The sequence below is a fragment of the Mustelus asterias genome, chromosome 1 (assembly GCF_964213995.1).
Source record: "Mustelus asterias chromosome 1, sMusAst1.hap1.1, whole genome shotgun sequence".
In the NCBI taxonomy this organism is placed as follows: Eukaryota; Metazoa; Chordata; class Chondrichthyes; order Carcharhiniformes; family Triakidae; genus Mustelus; species Mustelus asterias.
The window spans coordinates 6,796,034-6,817,577 of record NC_135801.1 but is presented as its reverse complement, the minus strand read 5'-3'; the positions used below and the strand labels follow the sequence as shown (position 1 = coordinate 6,817,577).

General features: G+C 48.5%; 1 protein-coding gene across 1 annotated transcript in view; it reads right to left on the bottom strand.

Moving 5' to 3' along the window:
- Positions 1-8,968: 8,968 nt before the first annotated feature.
- Positions 8,969-21,544, bottom strand: part of LOC144501431 (netrin receptor UNC5C-like) — a 354,204-nt gene continuing 341,628 nt past the window's right edge. Inside the window, exons 14-16 of the mRNA XM_078225178.1 lie at positions 19,165-19,329; positions 14,195-14,373; positions 8,969-9,529 (exon numbers count right to left, since the gene is read on the bottom strand). Of these exons, the coding sequence (XP_078081304.1) occupies positions 9,364-9,529; positions 14,195-14,373; positions 19,165-19,329 (510 nt within the window). The 3' untranslated portion in view covers positions 8,969-9,363. The remainder of the gene's footprint in view (positions 9,530-14,194; positions 14,374-19,164; positions 19,330-21,544) is intronic.

The following is a 21,544-nucleotide window of genomic DNA, read 5'->3' as shown; positions in this document are numbered from 1 at the left end:
CCACGCAGACTCGGGGTGAACGTGCAGACTCCGCACAGACAGTGACCCAAGCAGGGAATCGAACCTGGATCCCTGGGACTGGGGGGGGCAGCAGTGCTAACCACTGTGCCACCTTGGTTAGAAAATGTCAGATAACACAAAGTCAATAGCAGAGATTGGGTGGAGAAAAGGGGAAGTACATTTGTAGAGGGTGTCTGTGAGGGATGAATAGATGTGAGTGTAAGGATCGGCTGTTTGGATTGGGATGGGAGGGAAGTGTCTGGAGAGGGATGAGTGGATCAGCCGTGTGTGGTTCTGCAGAATGCTGCCTAGGAGAATGTTGGGAATGTCAGAGGGCGGGGCTAGGTGCATGGAAGAATCATAGAATCATAAACCCCTACAGTGCAGAAAGAGGCCATTCGGCCCATCGAGTCTGCACCGACCAATCCCGATGTGGAGATGTCGGCGTTGGACTGGGGTAAGCACAGTAAGAAGTCTCACAACACCAGGTTAAAGTCCAACAGGTTTATTTGGTAGCAAATACCATAAGCTTTCGGAGCTTGCTGCTCCTTCGTCAGATGGAGTGGTCAGACCACTCCATCTGACGAAGGAGCAGCAAGCTCCGAAAGCTTATGGTATTTGCTACCAAATAAACCTGTTGGACTTTAACCTGGTGTTGTGAGACTTCTTACTGGACCAATCCCACCCAGGCCCTACCCCCATATCCCTACATATTTTACCCGCTAATCCCTCTAACCTACGCATCTCAGGACACTAAGGGGCAATTTTAGCATGGCCAATCAACCTAACCCGCACATCTTTAGACTGTGGGAGGAAACCGGAGCACCCGGTGGAAACCCACACAGACACGGGGAGAGGTTGCAGACTCCACACAGTGACCCGAGCTGGGAATCGAACCCAGGTCCCTGGAGCTGTGAAGCAGCAGTGCTAACCACTGTTACCGTGCTGCCCATTTTGTGCCCTTCCCAGGTCTTTGATTTGATTTATTATTGTCACATGTATTAACATACAGTGAAAAGTATTGTTTCTTGCGTGCTATACAGATGAAGCATACCGTTCATAGAGAAGGAAAGAAAAGAGTGCTAGGGTGTGGAAAAAGATCACCTTGGTGCAAGGTAGGTCCATTCTAAAGTCTGACGGCAGCAGGGAAGAAGCTGTTCTTGAGTCGGTTGGTACGTGACCTCAGACTTTTGTATCTTTTTCCTGACAGAAGAAGGTGGAAGAGAGAATGTCCGGGGTGCGTGGGGTCGTTAATTATGCTGGCTGCTTTGCCGAGGCAGTGGGAAATGTAGACAGAGTCAATGGATGGGAGGCTGGTTTGCGTGATGGACTGGGCTACATTCACGACCTTTTGTAGTTCCTTGCAGTCTTGGTCAGAGCAGGAGCCCATACCAAGCTGTGATACAACCAGAAAGAATGCTTTTTATGGTGCATCTGTAAGGGTTGGCAAAAGTTGTAGCTGATATGCCAAATTTCCTTAGTCTTCTGAGAAAGTAGCGGCATTGGTGGGCTTTCTTAACTATAGTTTCAGCATGGGGGGACCAGGATAGGTTGTTGGTGATCTGGACACCTAAGAACTTGAAGCTCTCGACCCTTTTGAATCTCTTGGGACACTGTCTCCAGTTTGGAGGGAACGCACCTCTGGCCTAGGCCACTTCCATGTCCATCTGTTCAATTTGAGAGACTGGCCTCTTCCTCCCAGCTTGGATAACATCTCCTCACCTCAGCCCCTCAGCCAGAACTTCAGGAAAGACACCGAGAGTCAGGGGGTACAACCTTCCCGGATCTCCAATCCATTGCCACGGTTACCGAAGTCTCGGGATGCAATATACAGCTCATCCACTCCAACCCCTTCCAGGATTCCTTTAATCAGAAATCTTTGCAACAAGTTCAGTACACCATCCCACTCGTTCACCGAATCTGATTGGCTGTGAAATCTGGAAGTGGGATGCCAACATTGAGGCTGAGTAAAGAGCCACGGCAAAGACAGTTTCAGTAACTAACAGTTACCTAACCCAATGAGATATCCTAAAAGGTGTTATAGAAATGCAGTTTATTGTGGGACAATTGCTAAGATTTGGGACAGTTTTTTGTTCCAGGCTTGTACACACCACAACCTGCATCGAAGTTTCTTTTTGAACATCTTGCTTTTCGCTAAACCAAGTCCCACGTGTCAGAAGTGTAACATGTGGCAAATAGGCATCAAGTCTAAACAACAGCGCCACGGACCCAGGTTCGATTCCCGGCTTGGGTCACTGTCTGTGTGGAATTTGCACATTCTCCTCGTGTCTGCATGGGTTTCCTCCGGGTGCTCTGGTTTCCTCCCACAGTCCAAAAGACGTGCTGGATAGGTGGATTGGCCATGCTAAATTGACCCTTAGTGTCCCAAGATGAATAGGTCAGGGGGATTAGCAGGGTAAATACTTGGGGTTACAGGGAACAGGTCTGGGTGGGATTGTTGTCAGTGCAGGCTCAATGGGCCGAATGGCCTCCTTCTGCACTGTAGGGATTCTATGATTCTATGAACTTGAGAAATGAGTTACTTACTTTATAAATCGTGTAGCCACAATGTTGTAGCTTAGGCAAAAACCTTTAACGTCTGGGGCCTTGATTTAAAGTCAATTTATTATTGTCACAAGTAGGCTCTTGTCTGACATTCAGTCCTGAATGAGCCACAATTTCCTGGTGCAATGTAAAGCAGCGAAACGGGCTCAAGGCCTTTCACTGCAGCATCACCCAGAGAGACATAGTGGGACAGAGGCCAAAAACTCAGTCAGAGCGGAAGACTTTTCCAAGCATCGTAAAGGAGGAGGGAGTTGGAGAGATTTAGGGAAGGAATTCCAGAGCTTGGACCCAGACCACTGAAAACATCAATGCCAATGGTGGAGTGATCACATTTATTTATTATTGTCACAAGTAGGCTTACATTAACACTGCAGTGAGGTTACTGTGAAAATCCACTAGTCGCCACACTCCGGCGCCTATCTGGTTAGCACTGCTGCCTCACAGTGCCAGGGACCTGGGTTCGATTCCCAGCTTGGGTCACTGCTTGTGTGGAGTTTGCACATTCTCTCTGTGTGTCTGCGTGGGTTTCCTCCAGACACTCCAGCTTCCTCCCACGGTCCAAAGATGTGCTGGTTAGCGGCATTGGCCCGAACAGGCGCCAGAGTGTCCAGGAGATTTTCACAGTAACTTCATTACTATGTGAATGTAAGCCTACTTGTGACCAATGAATAAACTTTTACTTTACTTTATTCGGGTACACTGAGGGAGAATTTAGCATGGCCCAATACACCTAACCTGCACGTCTTTCAGACTGTGGGAGGAAACCGGAGCACCCGGAGGAAACCCACGCAGACACGGGGAGAACGTGTGGACTCTGTACAGACAGTTCATGACAACAGATCTTAGCCCTGATTGACTTACCAACATGTTCAATTTTAAGTAAGGCACGTGTTTTCAAAAAGGCAAACAAGCCAAAGATGGCTGGAAATGTAAATTCCGAGATTTTATTTCAGTAACTGTCTGGAAGGTTCCCATGTGGATTACACTTGACCAACGAGTCCAGAGAGACAGAATATTGTACCCTTTTCAGACAGAGACATTGCTGGACTGTAATCTCCTGCAGTTGCAGGGATAGTGAAGGCTGATTACCATCTCAGCAGAAACCATCTCCTGTGAGATACGTCCATAGAACATAGAACAGTACAGCACAGAACAGGCCCTTCGGCCCACGATGTTGTGCCGAGCTTTATCTGAAACCAAGATCAAGCTATCCCACTCCCTATCATCCTGGTGTGCTCCATGTGCCTATCCAATAACCGCTTAAATGTTCCTAAAGTGTCTGACTCCACTATCACTGCAGGCAGTCCATTCCACACCCCAACCACTCTCTGCGTAAAGAACCTACCTCTGATATCCTTCCTGTATCTCCCACCATGAACCCTATAGTTATGCCCCCTTGTAATAGCTCCATCCACCCGAGGAAATAGTCTTTGAACGTTCACTCTATCTATCCCCTTCATCATTTTATAAACCTCTATTAAGTCTCCCCTCAGCCTCCTCCGCTCCAGAGAGAACAGCCCTAGCTCCCTCAACCTTTCCTCATAAGACCTACCCTCCAAACCAGGCAGCATCCTGGTAAATCTCCTCTGCACTCTTTCCAGCGCTTCCACATCCTTCTTATAGTGAGGTGACCAGAACTGCACACAATATTCCAAATGTGGTCTCACCAAGGTCCTGTACAGTTGCAGCATAACCCCACAGCTCTTAAACTCCAACCCCCTGTTAATAAAAGCTAACACACTATAGGCCTTCTTCACAGCTCTATCCACTTGAGTGGCAACCTTTAGAGATCTGTGGATATGAACCCCAAGATCTCTCTGTTCCTCCACAGTCTTCAGAACCCTACCTTTGACCCTGTAATCCACATTTAAATTAGTCCTACCAAAATGAATCACCTCACATTTATCAGGGTTAAACTCTATTTGCCATTTTTCAGCCCAACTTTGCATCCTATCAATGTCTCTTTGCAGCCTACAACAGCCGTCCACCTCATCCACTACTCCACCAATCTTGGTGTCATCAGCAAATTTACTGATCCACCCTTCAGCCCCCTCCTCTAAGTCATTAATAAAAATCACAAAGAGCAGAGGATCAAGCACTGATCCCTGTGGCACTCCGCTAGCAACCTGCCTCCAGTCCGAAAATTTTCCATCCACCACCACCCTCTGTCTTCGATCAGACAGCCAGTTACCTATCCAGACTCGGGACACGATGAGATTGAAAGAAAGCAGTCCCAGTTGAAAAATATTTTTGTGTTGTATTCCAGGAATACAAGAAAAGGGGTTAAAAAAAATTCAACTACAACCCTGGCCTCAGTGTGCTAGTCTGGTGTGCAAGCTCTACTGTGCTGGCGTGTGTTGTATAAGTCGCAGCTGATGAATATTGACTAGGTGTCCCTGTGCTTGCAGGTAGAAGCTCTTTCTTTCTAGTCTGTGTGTACGCATGATGCATTTTATTATCCTTTTCTCGCTTCGAGTAACTAATAAACTCATTCTTTCTTTAACTCAAGAAAACCTGGTTAAATTGGTTCATTTTAAGACATAAATATATTTGGACTGGGAGAAGGTATCCACGAGGGAAGGGATCCTTTATGAATTAACCTTGCTGCGACCAACTGAGCGGGGGCGATTGAGGAAGGGGAGCCAGTTCATCTGTCCTCACCTGGGAAGAAAACAATCCGGGGTTATTCCGATCGGAATTATGACAAATTGAGGAACCTCACCCAGGAACTTGTAAACATTTTACATTTTGCATTCTTGTGAATTGTCCTGATAAGTGCAAGATGAAAAACTTCAACAAAACAGGTCTCTTTTTCAAAAATACAAAAGTTCTGTAAAATCAAACAGCTATTCAATGAGAATCGGTGGAGGTTCTTTGCTGATTTATGGTGCAGATTAATTGCAATGCTGATGTGTTCAGGATGGTTTCAATGAAAATGCCTGGATACCACAAGCAAATCTCAATGGCTGATGGTGTGTGTAACTCACCAACACAACAGCAGAAGCAAGCCTCTTTTCATTGTTGCAAAATTTAAAAAAAAACATTTTGACATTAATAACTTCCCAAAATCGGTAGCCTGTTTCCGGATGTTCCTGTTTGTTGTGAGTTATTTCCCCTTCCTCTGTATCCTGGCGCTGTTGGATATGAGGGGAATATTTGCACTTGCGTATTTCTTGGGAGGTGTGTACTCAGGCAATGGTACCCACTGAATCTGGAGATCTCCGCCACAAGCACAATTGCTGTTATACACGTGCTCTTGGCGCGTGCACCCGATGGGCAAAGGTCCACTCGTGGAATGTGCCAGTGGAGGATCTACTCTGCACCTCCTTTCACCATTACCCAGAGCTATTTGTTCACTCAAATTGATTGCTAATTGGCACAGTGGTTAGCGCTGCTGCCTCACAGCGCCAGGGACCTGGTTCAATTTCAGTCTTGGTCACTGTCTGTGTGGAGTTTGCATGTTCTTCCCGTGTCTGCGTGGGTTTCCTCCGGGTGCTCCGGTTTCCTCCCACAGCCCAAAGATGTGCAGGTTAGGTGGACTGGCCGTGGTGAATGCACGGTGTTATGGGGATCGGGCAGACAGGAGGGCCTGTGCGGGATGCTCTTTTGGAGCCTCGATGGACTGAATGGCCTCTTTCTGCGGGGTGGGGATTCTATGGTTGTGTGTGAACATGTCAGCGAATGCCGTTGCTGTCTGTCTGGCTCAGTGGGTATCACTTTCACCTTTCAGGCTCAGTCCAGAGAGTTGATCATCATATCTCGACTGGTACTCCAGTGCAGTAGTGAGTGTGTGCTGCAGTGTCAAAGGCGCTGTCTTTCAAATGATGTTAAACTGAATCTCCGTCTTCAGCTGATGTGAAAACCAGATGCACAGCCTGTGCAGAATTTTCAAACGGTGTGCTTTTAAAAAAAACTCATCCTTATTTTCAATTCCTTCCATGGCCTCAGACCTGCCCCCTGCTCCGCCCCCGCCCCATACCTTCGAACCCTATATCTGTCTGCAATCTCTGCGCCCCTCCAATTCCAGACTCTAGCACACCCCCGATTTTCTTGCCTCCATCATTGGTGATCGGGCCTAAGTTGCCACCTTGAGCTCCAAGGTTGGCTCTAAGGCAGACACCATCCTGATTTGGATGTATTAACCATTCTGTCATTGTGACTGGGCTGGGTTCCAGGAACTTCCTTTCTAACAGAACATGGACTGCAGCGGGTTCAAGAAGGCAGCTCACCACCACCTTCTTAAGGGCAATTAAGAATGGGCAATGAATCCTGGTCTAGCCAGCAATGCCCACATGCGGTGAAAGAATGTACTTAGTAAAAAACCCAAACCTTGTCAAAACAAACAGTGAGCTTGAATAAAAAGCAGATAAGAGAACATAAAATGATTGAGGTAAAATTGGCAAATGCCTGGGAGATTCTTCGGTGCTCTGGTAGAGTCTGTCATGTTTATAACTGACGGAATCAACTATTCCCTACAGTGCAGAAGAAGGCCATTTGGCCCTTCGAGTCTGCACCGACCACAATCCCACCCAGGCCCTATCCCCATATTTCCATGCATTTACTCTAGCTAGTCCCCCTGACTACGGGGCAATTTATCATGGCCCCTATTTATCATTACCTAACCTGCACATCTTTGAACTGTGGGAGGAAACTGGAGTGATCATACTGTATGGTGGAGCAGATTAGAGGGGCCAAACAGCCCACTTCTGCTCTGATTTCTTGTGTTTTCATGTTAACCCTTGCCACTCACTTCCGGAACATTTGAACGCTCGGCGAAACACATTTGCTTTGTGTGGACACGCCAGATTGCAGTGATCTTTCCTCGATCGCAGAAGGTCCCTCTTACGTAACGGAATAATGACCCACAAACCATTAGTTTGGAAAGACTGAACAGCTCCAATGTTTCTTACCTTGTCGCGTGCAACATCTGTGATAAACGGCATCGGAAGTTTTAACTGGGAGGCAAATCACTCCTCAACAATTACTATTTTAAAACAAAGCCCTTCCTTTTTAAAGGTAAAATCTGTAGCAGTGTAAGTGTTTCCACAACATTGCTAATAAACAAACTGAAAACCAGCTGAGAATTAAATTGTGGCTTGTAATAAACGTAAGTATCAGAAATTGCATAAAGCATTCCCCTTTGTGAACCAGTTATAATCAAACAGTGGCACAGTGGTTAGCGCTGCTGCCTCACAGCTCCAGGGACCCGGGCTCGATTCCCAGCTTGGGTCACTGCCTGTGTGGAGTCTGCACGTTCTCCCGGTGTCTGCGTGGGTTTCCTCCGAGTGCTCCGGTTTCCTTCCACAGTCTGAAAGATGTACTGGTTAGGTTAATTGGTCATGCTAAATTGACACCTTGGTGTCCCAGGATGCGTAGGTTAGAGGAATTAGCGGGGCACACATGTGGGATTATGGGGATAGGGCCTGGGTGGGATTGTTGTCGGTGCAGACTTGATGGGCCGAATGGCCTCCTTCTGTACTGTAGGGCTTCCCTGATTCTATGTGTGCCCACTTTCAGGCGGCACAGTGGTTAGCACTGCTGCCTCACAGCACCAGGGACCCGGGTTCAATTCCCGGCTTGGATTACTATCTGTGTGGCGTGTTCTCCCCGTGTCTACATGGGTTTCCTCCGGTTTCCTCTCACAATCTGAAAGATGTGCTGGTTAGGTGGATTGGCCGTGCTAAATTCTCCCTCAGTGTAACCCGAACAGGCACCGGAGTGTGGCGACGAGGGCATTTTCACAGTAACTTCATTGCAGTGTTAATGTGACTTGTGACACTAATAAATAAACTTTAAACTTTACTTCATGTCCGTGCGTATTGGGACACGCCACAATGAAATCTCTTGAGATGCGACTAGAATTACGATCTCAAAAAGCGGAATTTATTCAAAAAATAATCTGAATTCACATAAGCGTTGAGGCGTTTGATACAAATGTATGATTTACAATAAAACTTTTATACATTTTTTTTCATCACAACCAATATTATAATGCATTGATTTAAACACACCGACACACCTCAAAATGGCCGCCCAGGCGTCCGGAGATCTGCCTGAAAAAGGTTTGCCTTTGGGCGGCTCGACGGAATAGAATTCTGGTGGGAATAGAAAAGGAAGGAAGGAAGGAAAGGACTTTTCAAAACTACTGTTGCACCGAGAGGAATTTGTGCGAAAGTCTTTCTTTTCGGATCACGGCTCCCCGTAACAATTGGGCTTGACGTACAAAATGGCGGAACGGCCACTGAGGGTGATGGAGGGTCGGATGGGTGGGGGGGAGGGTGGGGAAGAGAGAAGTGTCACAATCAGTTTTTAAGTCTTTACGCGAGAGAGGAAATAAAAAAACGATTCTTAATTGGGAACCTGTGTGGGAAAAAATGTTTCCTTGACAAGTTCAGCCCTCTTGCACAGCTCTGAGTAAGGGAGTACAGATGCGTTCTTGCTTTTGGGCTCTGAGCCTCACACCGTAGACACATGGCAAGCAAAACAGCTCTCGTAGGGTGGCGTGAATCTCAGAAACCAGGATTGTGAAAAAAAGTTTATCCACACATTTGGATAGATAATTCCGTTTCCTAGGAAACCATAAATACTTGTACCAGGCTGTGTACAGCCAAGCTGAGAAGGAACAGCAGTAGATAGGTGAGCAGGTGTTAGTCAAACTGCAGCACGATGCTTAAATCTTGCGATAATGTACACAATATTGGGAAGGACATTGTCAGAAAGAGCGGCTGATGCAAGCCACCCGCCGCCGTCCGTCGATTTCTCTTCCAGCCTTACCGAACCCGTGCCGGCGTCCGAATCTCAGCGCTTTATCTCTGTTGCCAGGGAGACCACCGCCTCGTGCCTTCCCATTTCTTCCAGGGCCGCCGCGAGGGAGCTGAGGTTCCCGTCCGGAAAGTTCTGGGCTTCCCACAGGTCCAGGATGACGCCGGTTGGGCTAGATTTAGTCGCGAAGTAATTCAGGTAACTGAGTAGGAAAAGCAAGCGGAAAGAAGGAGGACACTCGATTAGGGATTGCTTTTCGTGGGATCTGGAGAGACCGGACAAGTTGGACTTGTCATCCTCCGGAGAGGAAGGCGATGTAGGAACTTAACAGAAGTGTTCAAAACAACTTGGGGTTTCGACAGAGCGAAAGAGACTTTTTTTATTGGGAGAGATGTCGATAACGAGAGGACATAGATTCAAGTTAACTGGCAGAAGAACCAGAGGGGAGCTGAGATTTATATTTTGCAGTGAGTTGATGGAATTTTCTGATCAAAGCAAAATGCTGCTCATGCTGGAATCTGAAACCAAAACAGAAAATGCTGGAAAATCTCAGCAGGTCTGACAGTGTCCGTGGAGAGAGAATAGAGCCAACGTTTCGAGTCAGGGTGACCCTTCATCAGAGGTGTAGACAAGGAAAATTGGACAATGTTTATACTGTGAGGGTGGGGGTGGCGGGGGGGGGGGGGGGGGGGGGGTGCTGTTACGGCATTGCAAAAGGAATGTAGATGGTGATGATAAAGGCTAAGAATGGTGCTAATAGCATCTTCTGCCCTCTATGCCATTCCTATCAATCACAGCCCCCCTCACCTTCACAGTATAACTCTTATCCAATTTTTCTTGTCTTCAGCTCTGATGAAGGGTCATCCAGACTCAAAGCGTTGGGTCTATTCTCTCTCCACAGATGCTGTTTGACCTGCTGAGATTTTCCAGCATTTTCTGTTTTTCTTACGGAATAATCTGCTTGAATAGGGAGTTTATTTTTATTCATTCGTGGGACGTGGGCGCCGCCGGCTGGGCAGCATTTATTGCCCATCTCTCGTTGCCCTTGGAGGGCAGTTGAGAGTCAACTGCATGGCTGAGGCTCTGGAGTCACAGGTAGGCCAGACCGGGTAAGGACGGCAGATTTCTTTCCCGAAAGGACATTAATGAACCAGATGGGTTTTTCCGACAATCGACAATGGTTTCATGGTCATCAATAGATTCTTAATTCCAGATATTTTTTATTGAATTCAAATTCCACCATCTGCTGCGGCGGGATTCGAACCCGGGTCCCTGGAACGTTAGCTGAGTTTCTGGATTAATAGTCTAGCGATTATACCATGAAGCCATCACCTCCCCTGGGGAAGAGATTCAATAATCAACTTGCAAAAGACCCTTGAATAAATACTTGATAAGGAGAAACTCCCAAGGAAAGGGCAGTGAGAGCGGGACCAATTGGATCGCTCCTTCAAAGGGCCAGTACAGTTCCGACAGACAGAATGGTCTCCCTCTGTACTGGAGTCATTCTTTAAGAAGTAGGAATTGCAAGATGAGAAATTCAATCCGGTAAAATCAACTGGGACGACTTTAGTGACTTGGGGGAATCACAGAATTGTTACGGCGCAGAAGGAGGCCATTCGGCCCATCCTGTCGGTGCTGGGAAAGAAGGAAAGCCTGCACCCACTGCAAAGCAAATTACAGCCAATCAACGATGCAGCATTATTACGCAGAGCAATTCAACCAATCAGCACACAGCAAGATCTCACAAAAAGCAAATCAACCAATAGTTTGTCTGATTGCGCTCCCCTGACAGACTCCCTCACCCTGAGATGCCGAGGCTTCTGCCCCCGCCTCACCTCACCTTCACCCTTCACCCTTCACCCACGTGCTCACTAACCTTAGCCATCACCTCAGGTGACACCTCAATTTTAAAATTCTCATCTCTCCGTGTCCATGCCCCTCCCCCTATCTGCAATCTCCCCCAACTCCATGACTCTCGACTTGCTTAAGTTTAATGTTAATTTATTAGTGTCACAAGTAGGCTTACATTAACATGCAATGAAGTTACTGTGAAAATCCCCAAGTCGCCACACTCCGGCGCCTGTTCGGGTACTCTGAGGGAGAATTTAGCATGGTCAACGCACCTAACCAGCACATCCTTCGGACTGTGGGAGGGAACCGGAGCACCCGGAGGAAACCCACGCAGACATGGGGAGAATGTGCAGACTCCACACAGACAGTGACCCGAGACTGGAATCGAACCCTGGTCTCATGCGCTGTGAGGCAGCAGTGCTGACCACTGTGCCACCGCGCCACCAAGTCAGCTCTGTTCTTCCACGTCTGTCCGCTTGTGCATCCTGGGGTCAGCACTGCTGCCTCACAGCACCAGAGACCCGGGTTCGATTCCTGGCTGGGGTGACCGTCTGTGTGCAGTTTGCACGTTCTCCCCGTGTCTGCGAGGGTTTCCTCCCACAGTCTGAGAGACGTGCTGGTTAGGGTGCATTGGCCGTGCTAAATTCTCCCTCAGTGTTACCCGAACAGGCACCGGAGTGTGGCGACTAGGAGATTTTCACAGTAACTTCATTGCAGTGTTAATGTGAGCCTTACTTGTGACACTAATAAATTAATAAATAAATGTAATCGTTCCACCAATGGGGTTTGTGCTTTCAGTGGTCTGGGTCCAAGCTCTGGAATTCCTTCCCCAAATCCCTCCAACTCCCTCCTCCTTTACAATGCTTGGAAAAGTCTTCCTCTCTGGCCGAGTTTTTGGCCTCTGTCCCACTATGTCACTCCGGATGATGCTGCAGTGAGAGGCCTTGAGCCCGTTACACTGCTTTACATTGCACCAGGAAATTGTGGCTCATTCAGGACTGGATGTCAGGCGAGAGCTCTCACCACAAACAGAAAATTCAAACATTAAAAAGGGAGGATTCGGGGCAAGGAAATATTTTGGGTGGGAAGGGAGGAAATTTTCTCAAAAGGAGAAGTTAAAAAGGAAAGTCTGTTCTGAATGAGAGTTACCCAAAGATGTGAGAACACAGTCCCCTCCCGTCATATGGTCCAATTCTGCCATCTCCTGGTAGCATCCTATTATTACAGCACAAAAATCCAGATCGCACTGGAACAATTTGTCAGGTTTTGCCACATCGTAAGATTCCCAGGAAGCTGTGAGTGAGAAGAACTGGATTCACCACACATGCGCATGTATGCTGTGTGTGTGTGTGTGTGCGTGTGTGCGCGTGTATGCTGTATGTGTGTGTGTGCGTGCGTGCATGTGTGCTGTGTGTGTGTGTGTCTGCATGTGTGTGTGTATCTGTGCATGTGCATATCTCTGTGCGTCTGTGTCTGTGTGTCTGTGTGGGTCTGTGTGTGCCCGTCTGTCTGTGTGCATGTCTGTGTGTGCGTGTCCGTGTGTGTGTGCACGTGTCCGTGTGTGTGTGCACGTGTCCGTGTGTGTTAGTGTGGGGGAGTTAGTGTGTGCGAGTGTGGGGGAGAGTCAGTGTGTGCGTGTGTGTCCATATGTGCTTGTGTATATGAGTGTATGAGTGTGTCTGTGTGCATATGTGTGTGTGCTGCTTCATGTGTAGGTTAAGCGATGTTAGTTCAGTACAATTGGAGCTCAGGGTGTTTGCTGAGTTGGCTTCGCGCGGTTGCTCTCTGCGCCACCTGCTCGCTGTAATGAGCTGCAAGGAGTGCTGGGCCCGGGTCCTTCCACAACACAATATTTTAAAGGGCTCTCGCAGTTTAAAATCAGTGACAATATCTGCTGGGTTACCCAATAGCTCCTTTTATTTAACATTCTAGCCTCTTTCTCAAATCTCTCCACAGCCTTCAGAGCTCATCCAATCCCCACAATCCTAAAGTTGTTTTGGCCTCTTCATTTCCATGTCTCCCTCAAGCCACCCGAGCAGCAACTTTCAAAGCCTGAGACATCGTGCCAGAACCTCCATTGGTTTTACAGGACTTGCCGCCTTTATCAGAGTAACGCAAGCTGCCAACCAGTAATGGATACCAATGGCTTTCCGAGCGTTTGGGCTCTTAATGCCTGCCCTTAGTCAGAGCCAACTCATTTGGTAGTGTCTCTGCCTCAGGGTTCAAAGGGCGGCACGGTGGCACAGTGGTTAGCACTGCTGCCTCACAGCGCCAGGGGCCCCGGGTTCAATTCTGGCCTCGGGTCACTGTCTATGTGGAGTCCGTACATTCTCCCCGTGTCTGCGTGGGTTTACTCCAGGTGCTCCGGTTTCCTCCCACAGTCCAAAGATGTGTTGGTTAGGTGGATTGGCCATGCTAAATTTCCCCTTAGTGCCCCAGGGTGTGTGGTTAAGGGGGAGTAGTCGGGTAAATACGGGAGGTTAAGGGGATAGGGCCTGGGTGGGATTGTGGTCAGTTCAGGGTCGGTGGGCCAAATGGCCTCCTTCTGCACTATGATTCTATGGACGTCTGTGGGTTCAAGCTGCCTGTGCCAACATTCCGGTGTAGTAATGAGGAAGTGCTGCACTGTCAGAGGTGTCGTCATTCGGATGAAATGTTAATCTGCCCTTTCGCGTGAATGTAAATGGCTCCCGGAAGCATCCTGAAGAAGAGCAGAGGATTTCTTTCCCGGTTTCCTAGCCAATGTGTATCTAGTCATTTACTCCATTGCTGTTATTGGGCTCTTGCTGTGTGCAAATTGATTGCTCTGTTTTCTACATCATAACAGCGGCTGGCCTTCAGGAAATGCTGAACGGGCTGCCATGCAGTCTGGGACATTGTGTACTCCTGGGAGGTGCTAAATCAATGCAAGTCTTCAGTTCCTATTTGTTACCTTCATGAAGGTGCCATCCTTTATCAAAGCGACTTTGAGAAGTAAGACTCTTCCAATTCACACATTTTCTTCCCGTCCCCTTACCTGTCCAGTCTCAGTTTGTGTGCTAACAGTCTCCAGTCGTTGCCCCTGTTGTTTGGCGCGTCCAGGCTGGTGCAGATCTTCTGCCTGATCGAGAAGGGGATTCGGAAAGCGTTGGGGCCCATCAAGGTGGTCACACTGCTGTCCGGCTCCACCAGCAAACTGTCCATTGGCCGGATCTCCTGAAACAACAGAGAACCCATTGGGGCTTTCGATTAGTTCACCAACTTTCATAGAAACATAGAAGATAGCAGCAGGAGGAGGCCATTCGGCCCTTCGAGCCTCCTCCGCCATTCATCACCATCATGGCTGATCGTCCAACTCAATAGTCTAATCCTGCTTTCCCCCCATAACCTTTGATCCCATTTGCCCCAAGTGCTATATCCAGTCGCCTCTCGAATACATGCAATGTTTTGGCATCAACTACTTCCTGTGGAATGAATTCCACAGGCTCGCCACTCTTTGGGTGAAGAAACGTCTCCTCATCTCCGTCCTAAATGGTCTACCCTGAATCCTCAGACTGTGACCCCTGGTTCTGGACTCCCCCACCATCGGGAATATCCTCCCTGTATCTACCCTGTCTAGTCCTGTTAGAATTTTATAAGTCTCTATGAGATCCCACCTCACTGTTTCAGCTGGAGCCGACCCTGTTTAGCTCAGTTGGTTGGACGGCTGGCTAGTGACGCAGAGCGACTCCAACAGCGAGGGTTCAATTCCTGTACCTGGCTGAGGTTATTCATAAAGGCCCCGCCTTCTCAACCTTGCCCCTCGCCTGAGGTGTGGTGATCCTCAGGTTAAATCACCGCCAGTCAGCTCTCCCCCTCAAAGGGGAGAACAGCCTCTGGGACTGTGGCAACTTTATCTTTACCCAGCACTGTTGCTGAATTCCACACTCAGCACAATTTAACCAACTGTCAGAGCTTAGCAGAACAGGGAGGTTATGATGGAGTTGTATAGAACACTGGCTGGACCACAGCTGGAGTACTGTGTGCAGTTCTGGTCTCCACACTATAGGGAGGATGTGATTGCACTGGAGAGGGTGCAGAGGAGGTTCACCAGGATGCTGCCTGAGCTGGAGTGTTTCAGCTCTGAAGAGAGGCTGGGTTGGGTGGGGTTGTTTTCCTGAGAGCAGAGAAGGCTCAGGAGGAACCTGATCGAGGTGTACAGAATTATGAGGGACAGAGATAGTGTAGACAGAAAGACCCTTTAGTAGAGGTACCAATAACCAGGAGGCAAAGATTTAAGTTCAGGGGTAGGAGATTCAGAGGCAATTTTGGAAAAATTCACCCAGAGGGAATCTGGAACTCACTACCTGAAAGGGTGCTCGAGGTGGGAATCCCCACAACATTTAAGAAGCATTTAGATGAGCACTTGCAACACCAGAACCTACAAGGGTAAGGACTAAGTGCTGGAAAATGGGATTAGGTGCTTGATGGCCAGTGCAGACATGATGGGCCGAAGGGTCTCTTTTTGTTCTGCAAAACTCAATGACCTATGCATGCAGCCAGCTTATATTTGGTTTTGGATATTGGGAACCTAATGCCCACATAACTGCAACAAAGGCACTTTCAACATAATTAACTGAACATACAGTGGCACAATGGTTAGCACTGCTGCCTCACAGCGCCAGGGACCCGGGTTCGATTCCCGCCTTGGGTCACTGTCTGTGTCGAGTTTGCACATTCTCCCCGTGTCTGTGTGGGTTTCCTCCCACAGTCTGAAAGACGTGCCAGTTAGGTGCATTGCGAGACACTAGTAAATAAACTTTAGTCACAACAGTCATGATGCCTTGATGTGGTAAAATATCCCAGAGCATTTTACTGGAAGGTTATCCCTCAGAATTTAACACTAAGCCACCATAGTGATGACTTACAGCCTGGTCTAAAGAATAGGTTTAAAAGGGTGACTTAAAGGAGGAGAGAGGGTAGCAGAGGGGGATGGTTCAGGGAGGGGATTCCTCAGCTGAAGATGGGTGGCACGGTAGCACAGTGGTTAGCACCGCTGCTTCACAGCTCCAGGGACCTGGGTTCGATTCCCGGCTCGGGTCACTGTCTGTGTGGAGTTTGCACATTCTCCTCGTGTCTGCGTGGGTTTCCTCCGGGTGCTCCGGTTTCCTCCCATAGTCCAAAGATGTGTGGGTTAGGTGGATTGGCCATGATAAAATTGCCCCTTAGTGTCCTGAGATGCGTAGGTTAGAGGGATTAGTGGGTAAATATGCAGGGATATGGGGGTAGGGCCTGGGTGGGATTGTGGTCGGTGCAGACTCAATGGGCCGAATGGCCTCTTTCTGTACTGTAGGGTTTCTATGATTTCTATGATGATTTCTATGGGGCAGTTGAAGGCATGGCGGCTAATGGTGGACAATGAAAACTGAGGGTGCACAAGAGGCCAGGACTGGAGGGGTGCACAGATCTTAGCAGAATTGTGGGGCTGGAGAAGCTTGGAGTGGGATGGAGCGGCAAGGCCATGGAGGGATATGAGAAAGGGGATGAGAATTTCAATATGGAAGCGTTACTGCGATGTTAATGTAGATGAGTGAGCCGGGAGGGTGAACGGGATCCTGGTGCGAGGTAAGATGTTGGACTCCAGGAATCTCCCAGTGAATGGTGGGGTGACACGGTGGCACAGTGGTTAGCACTGCTGCCTCACAGCGCCAGGGACCCAGGTTCAATTCCCGGCTTGGGTCACTGTCTGTGTGGAGTTTGCACGTTCTCCCCGTGTCTGCGTGGGTTTCCTCCGGGTGCTCCGGTTTCCTCCCACAGTCTGAAAGACGTGCTGGTTGGGTGCATTGACCGTGCTAAATTCTCCCTCAGTGTACCCGAACAGGCGCCAGAGTGTGGCGACTAGGGGATTTTCACAGTGACTTCATTGCAGTATTGATGTAAGCCTATTAATAAATAAACTTAAACCCATGGATTCACGGTTAATCTTTCACTAATTCTAAATAACTTAGCCAATAAAGCCAGTATCACTCTGACACCCGCCTGAAGCTGTGATTCTGCAACCTTCAAATAATGCAACCTGACGAACAAGGCGGCACAGTGGTTAGCACTGCTGCTTCACAGCGCCAGGGACCCGGGTTCAATTCCCAGCTTGGGTCACTGTCTGTGCGGAGTCTGCACGTTCTCCCCGTGTCTGCGTGGGTTTCCTCGGGTGCTCCGGTTTCCTCCCACAGTCCGAAAGACGTGCTGGTTAGGTGCATTGGCCATGCTAAATTCTCTCTCAGTGTACCCAAACAGGCGCCGGGGTGTGGTGACGAGGAGATTTTCACAGTAACTTCATTGCAGTGTTAATGTAAGCCTACTAATAAATAAACTTTAAACTTAAACCCATTTATCCAGATCGCAGGGTTCTCCTGACACTGAAGGCACGGACACTGAGACAGAAGCATCATTCCTCAATGGATTCACGGTTAATCTTTCACTAATTCTAAATAACTTAGCCAATAAAACCAGTATCACTCTGACACCGCCTGATACTTTCCTGTGAGGGGCAGCGGCCCTTTTAATTTTTGCCGCAAGTCTTTGTGCCCTGTGACAAAGGTCAGGGAAAGTGCTAGAAGTGGTTGGCGGTGGAGAACTTGGCAGCCCCTCCTAACCATCTGCAAAACAAACCACCAGCTGGGGTTGTGCAGAGGTCAGAGACGACTTCAATGGAAGTTTCTAGAAAGAGTGCGTTTCAGGAGTGGGAGTACATCAGATGAATATATTCAAACTGTTTCCATAACTTAGGAGTTCAAATGAAAATATAATTTCCTTCGCCTTTGATCAGTTTAATGGCCTTCCATTAATCTTTTGTTCGACTGAGACGTGAGGACTGGGATTTTACAGATGGCTTGGCAGCTTGTCAAGGGCATCTTCACCACATGAAAAGGCTGGAGGTTGTGTAACGAATACCAATTCGGGAATGAAATCTGTGTTGTGACACAAATCCTACTTCCTGAAGATACTGACCAAACCCTTTCTCATAACCGAGAGAGAAGGTTCCTTATATTGATGCTGTACCAGGCCACTACTGTAAGAAGTCTCATAACACCAGGTTAAAGTCCAATAGGTTTATTTGGAATCACAAGCTCTCGGAACGCTGCTCCTTCATCAGGTGAGCGATGAGCGGTGCTCCGAAAACTCGTGATTCCAAATAAACCTGTTGGACTTTAACCTGGTGTAGTGAGACTTCTTCCTGTTCCCACCCTAGTCCAACACTGGCATCGCCACATCATGACATCGCCCTCCTGTGACTGACCAATTCAGATCAAGGCAACTCTTCCCTGCTCTGCCCCACTCATGAGCCCAGAAAGAAAGAAACCATTTGCATTTAGGTAGAGTCTTTCACCATCTCCGAATGCCCCCAAACCCTTCGCTGGCAATGAAGAAACACTCTTCACCTTCTCTCAGGAAAAAGATACAAAAGTCTGAGGTCATGTACCAATCGACTCAAGATTTCAATGGTCTCAGATTTCATTGAATCATAGAATCCCTACAATGCAGAAGGAGGCCATTCGGCCCATCAAGCCTGCACCGATAACTATCCCGCCCAGGCCCTATCCCCGCAATCCCAAACAATTACCCTGCTAATCCCCCTGTCACAAAGGGAGAATTTAGCACGGCCAATCAACCTAACCCGCACAGCTTTGGACTGTGGGAGGAAACCGGAGCACCCGGAGGAAACCCACGCAGACACGGGGAGAACGTGCAAACTCCGCACAGACAGTGACCCAAGGCTGGGAATCGAACCCGGGTCCCTGGCGTTGTGAGGCAGCAGCGCTAACCACTGAGCTGCCGTGCTGCCCAAAATTTGAAATGTGAGCATCGCAACACAGTACACCAGCAATCTGTGATGCAAGTGGTGACCTGTCTTCCTGATAACATTAGCCAGCTGGTCAGTGTCAGCATACACAAGGACACCACATGGGGGCAGTACGTCCCGGCCCACCCCAGGCCAGGTTTGGCAATGTGTCCAGACAGAGTGCGTACCTCAGACAAGGTGCTCTGAATCTGGAAGATCTGCCCCTCGCCTTCGACCTGCCGCACACACAGTTTGCAAACCAGTTCGGTGGTGACCAGGCTGAAACGCTCCAGTGTGAAGGTACAGTGAAGGTTCCTCTGACAGCCGCTCCATATGTGGTAGAAAGGAATCTCCTGTAGGAAAGGACACAGATTGTTACTGGAAGGTAGGCGAGGAATTCTTTTAACACTTGAGACGTACTTGCTCCCTTCTCGCCTGTTCGATAGACGTTCCGTTTGGATGATGGTGAAATCAGGAAAACAAGGGATTAACAATAAGGAAAACTAGTGATTTCCATTTCCTCATTCAATTTCATTCAGATATCATAGAATCATCGAATCCCGACAGTACAGAAAACGTCATTCAGCCCATCGAGTGTGCACTGACTCTCTGACAGAGCATCTTACCCAGGCCCTCTCCCCAGCCCTATCCTTGTAACCCCTCACATTTCCCACGGCTAATACTCCTAACCCACACACCTTGGGACACTAAGGGGCAATTTAGCACGGCCAATCCACCTAACCCACACATCTTTGGACTGTGGGTGGAAACCGGAGCACCCGGAGGAAACCCACGCAGGCACAGGGAGAACGTGCAAACTCCACACAGACAGTGACCCGAGGTCGGAATTGAACCTGGGTCCCTGGCGCTGTGAGGCTGCAGTGCTAACCTGTATGGCTCACTGATAGGACTGGATTTTACATGCCATGGTGGGCGCGTCTTCAGCAGCAAGAATGAGAGGAGTTGGGGTGAGGGTGGTGGCATGTAGATTATGGTGGGGGCACCCACGGGTGCCCACCCATCCCCTGAGCTCACCCCATAATAAGATAGGTGGGGCGGGTGCCGATATCAGCAGCTGTATGTAAATAAGTATTTAAAGATTAATTGAGCTGTCACAAGCAACACAATGACCAGAGATTGTCGAATCATAGAATCCCAACAGTGCAGAAAGAGGCCATTCAGCCCATCATAGAGTCATAGAGGTTTACAGCATGGAAACAGGTCCTTCAGCCCAACTTGTCCATGCTGCCCTTTCTTTTACCACTGAGCTAATTCCAATTGCCTGTGTTTGGCCCATATCCCTCCATACCCATCTTATCCATGTAACTGTCTAAACGCTTTTAAGCCTGCACCGACAACAACCCCACCCAGGCCCTATCTTATGTCGTTGATCTTTTTGGCAACACCTGACACTTCAAAGCATCCCACTAAAAATGGGGGTCAACTTGTACGCTGATGACTAAACTGAGCTGGGTGTCGCTGGTCACCATTTTTGTCCGTGTCACCACATGGCCTCTGTCCTGTGTGGGCATGTCCTAAACTCCTGCGGAACGTCACAACACAGTCCATACCACCTGCCTGATCCCTGGCACACACACCTCCAAGTTACCAGTAAGTAAAACATCCACTTATGTGGTGAACATTTGAGGGTGACGATGGATTCATGTTGTGGCCTAAAAGACTTACTCGCCAAGCATATTCACTGGGGCTGAAAAAAAATCGAGGTTGTCTTATACGCTGGGCCGACTTATATGCTGCAATCTACAATAAACACTCAATTAATATCAATTAACAATGAGGGACAATTGGGTGGCACGGTGGCACAGTGGTTAGCACTGCTGCCTCACAGCGCCAGGAACCGAGTTCGACTCCAGCCTCGGGTCACTGACTGTGTGGGGTTTGCACATTCTCTCCACAGTCCAAAGATGTGCAGGTTATGTTGATTGGGCTTAGTATCAGGGGGATTAGCAGGGTAAATACATGGGGTTACGAGGATAGGGCCTGGGTGGGATTGTCGTCGGTGCAGACTCAATGGACCGAAAGGCCTCCTCCTGCACTGTAGGGATTCTAAGATTGAAAGGGTCAGTCGCAGGAGGTGGAGGATGACATATAGTGAAGGGTTAATTCTAAAACCCAATGGGAATGGCGACAAGACTATTTTGCGAAAATTATAGAACCTTAGGCTGCACTTGGAATATAGTGTTCAACTCTGGTCACCGCACTACCAGAAGGATGTGGAGGCTTTGGAGAGGGTACAGAAAAGATTTACCAGGATGTTGCCTGGTATGGAAGGTATTAGCTATGAGGAGAGGTTGGAGAAACATGGTTTGTTCTCACTGGAACGACAAAGATTGAGGGACGACCTGATAGAAGTCTGCAAGATTATGAGGGGCAGGGACAGAGTGGGTAGTCAGAAACTTTTTCCCAGGGTGCAAGAGTCAATTACTAGGCGGCACAGGGTTAAAGAAGACGTACAAGGAAAGTTTTTTTACACAGAGGGTGGTGGGTGCCTGGAACTCGCTGCCGGGGGAGGTAGTGGAAGCAGATACGATAGTGACTTTTAAGGGG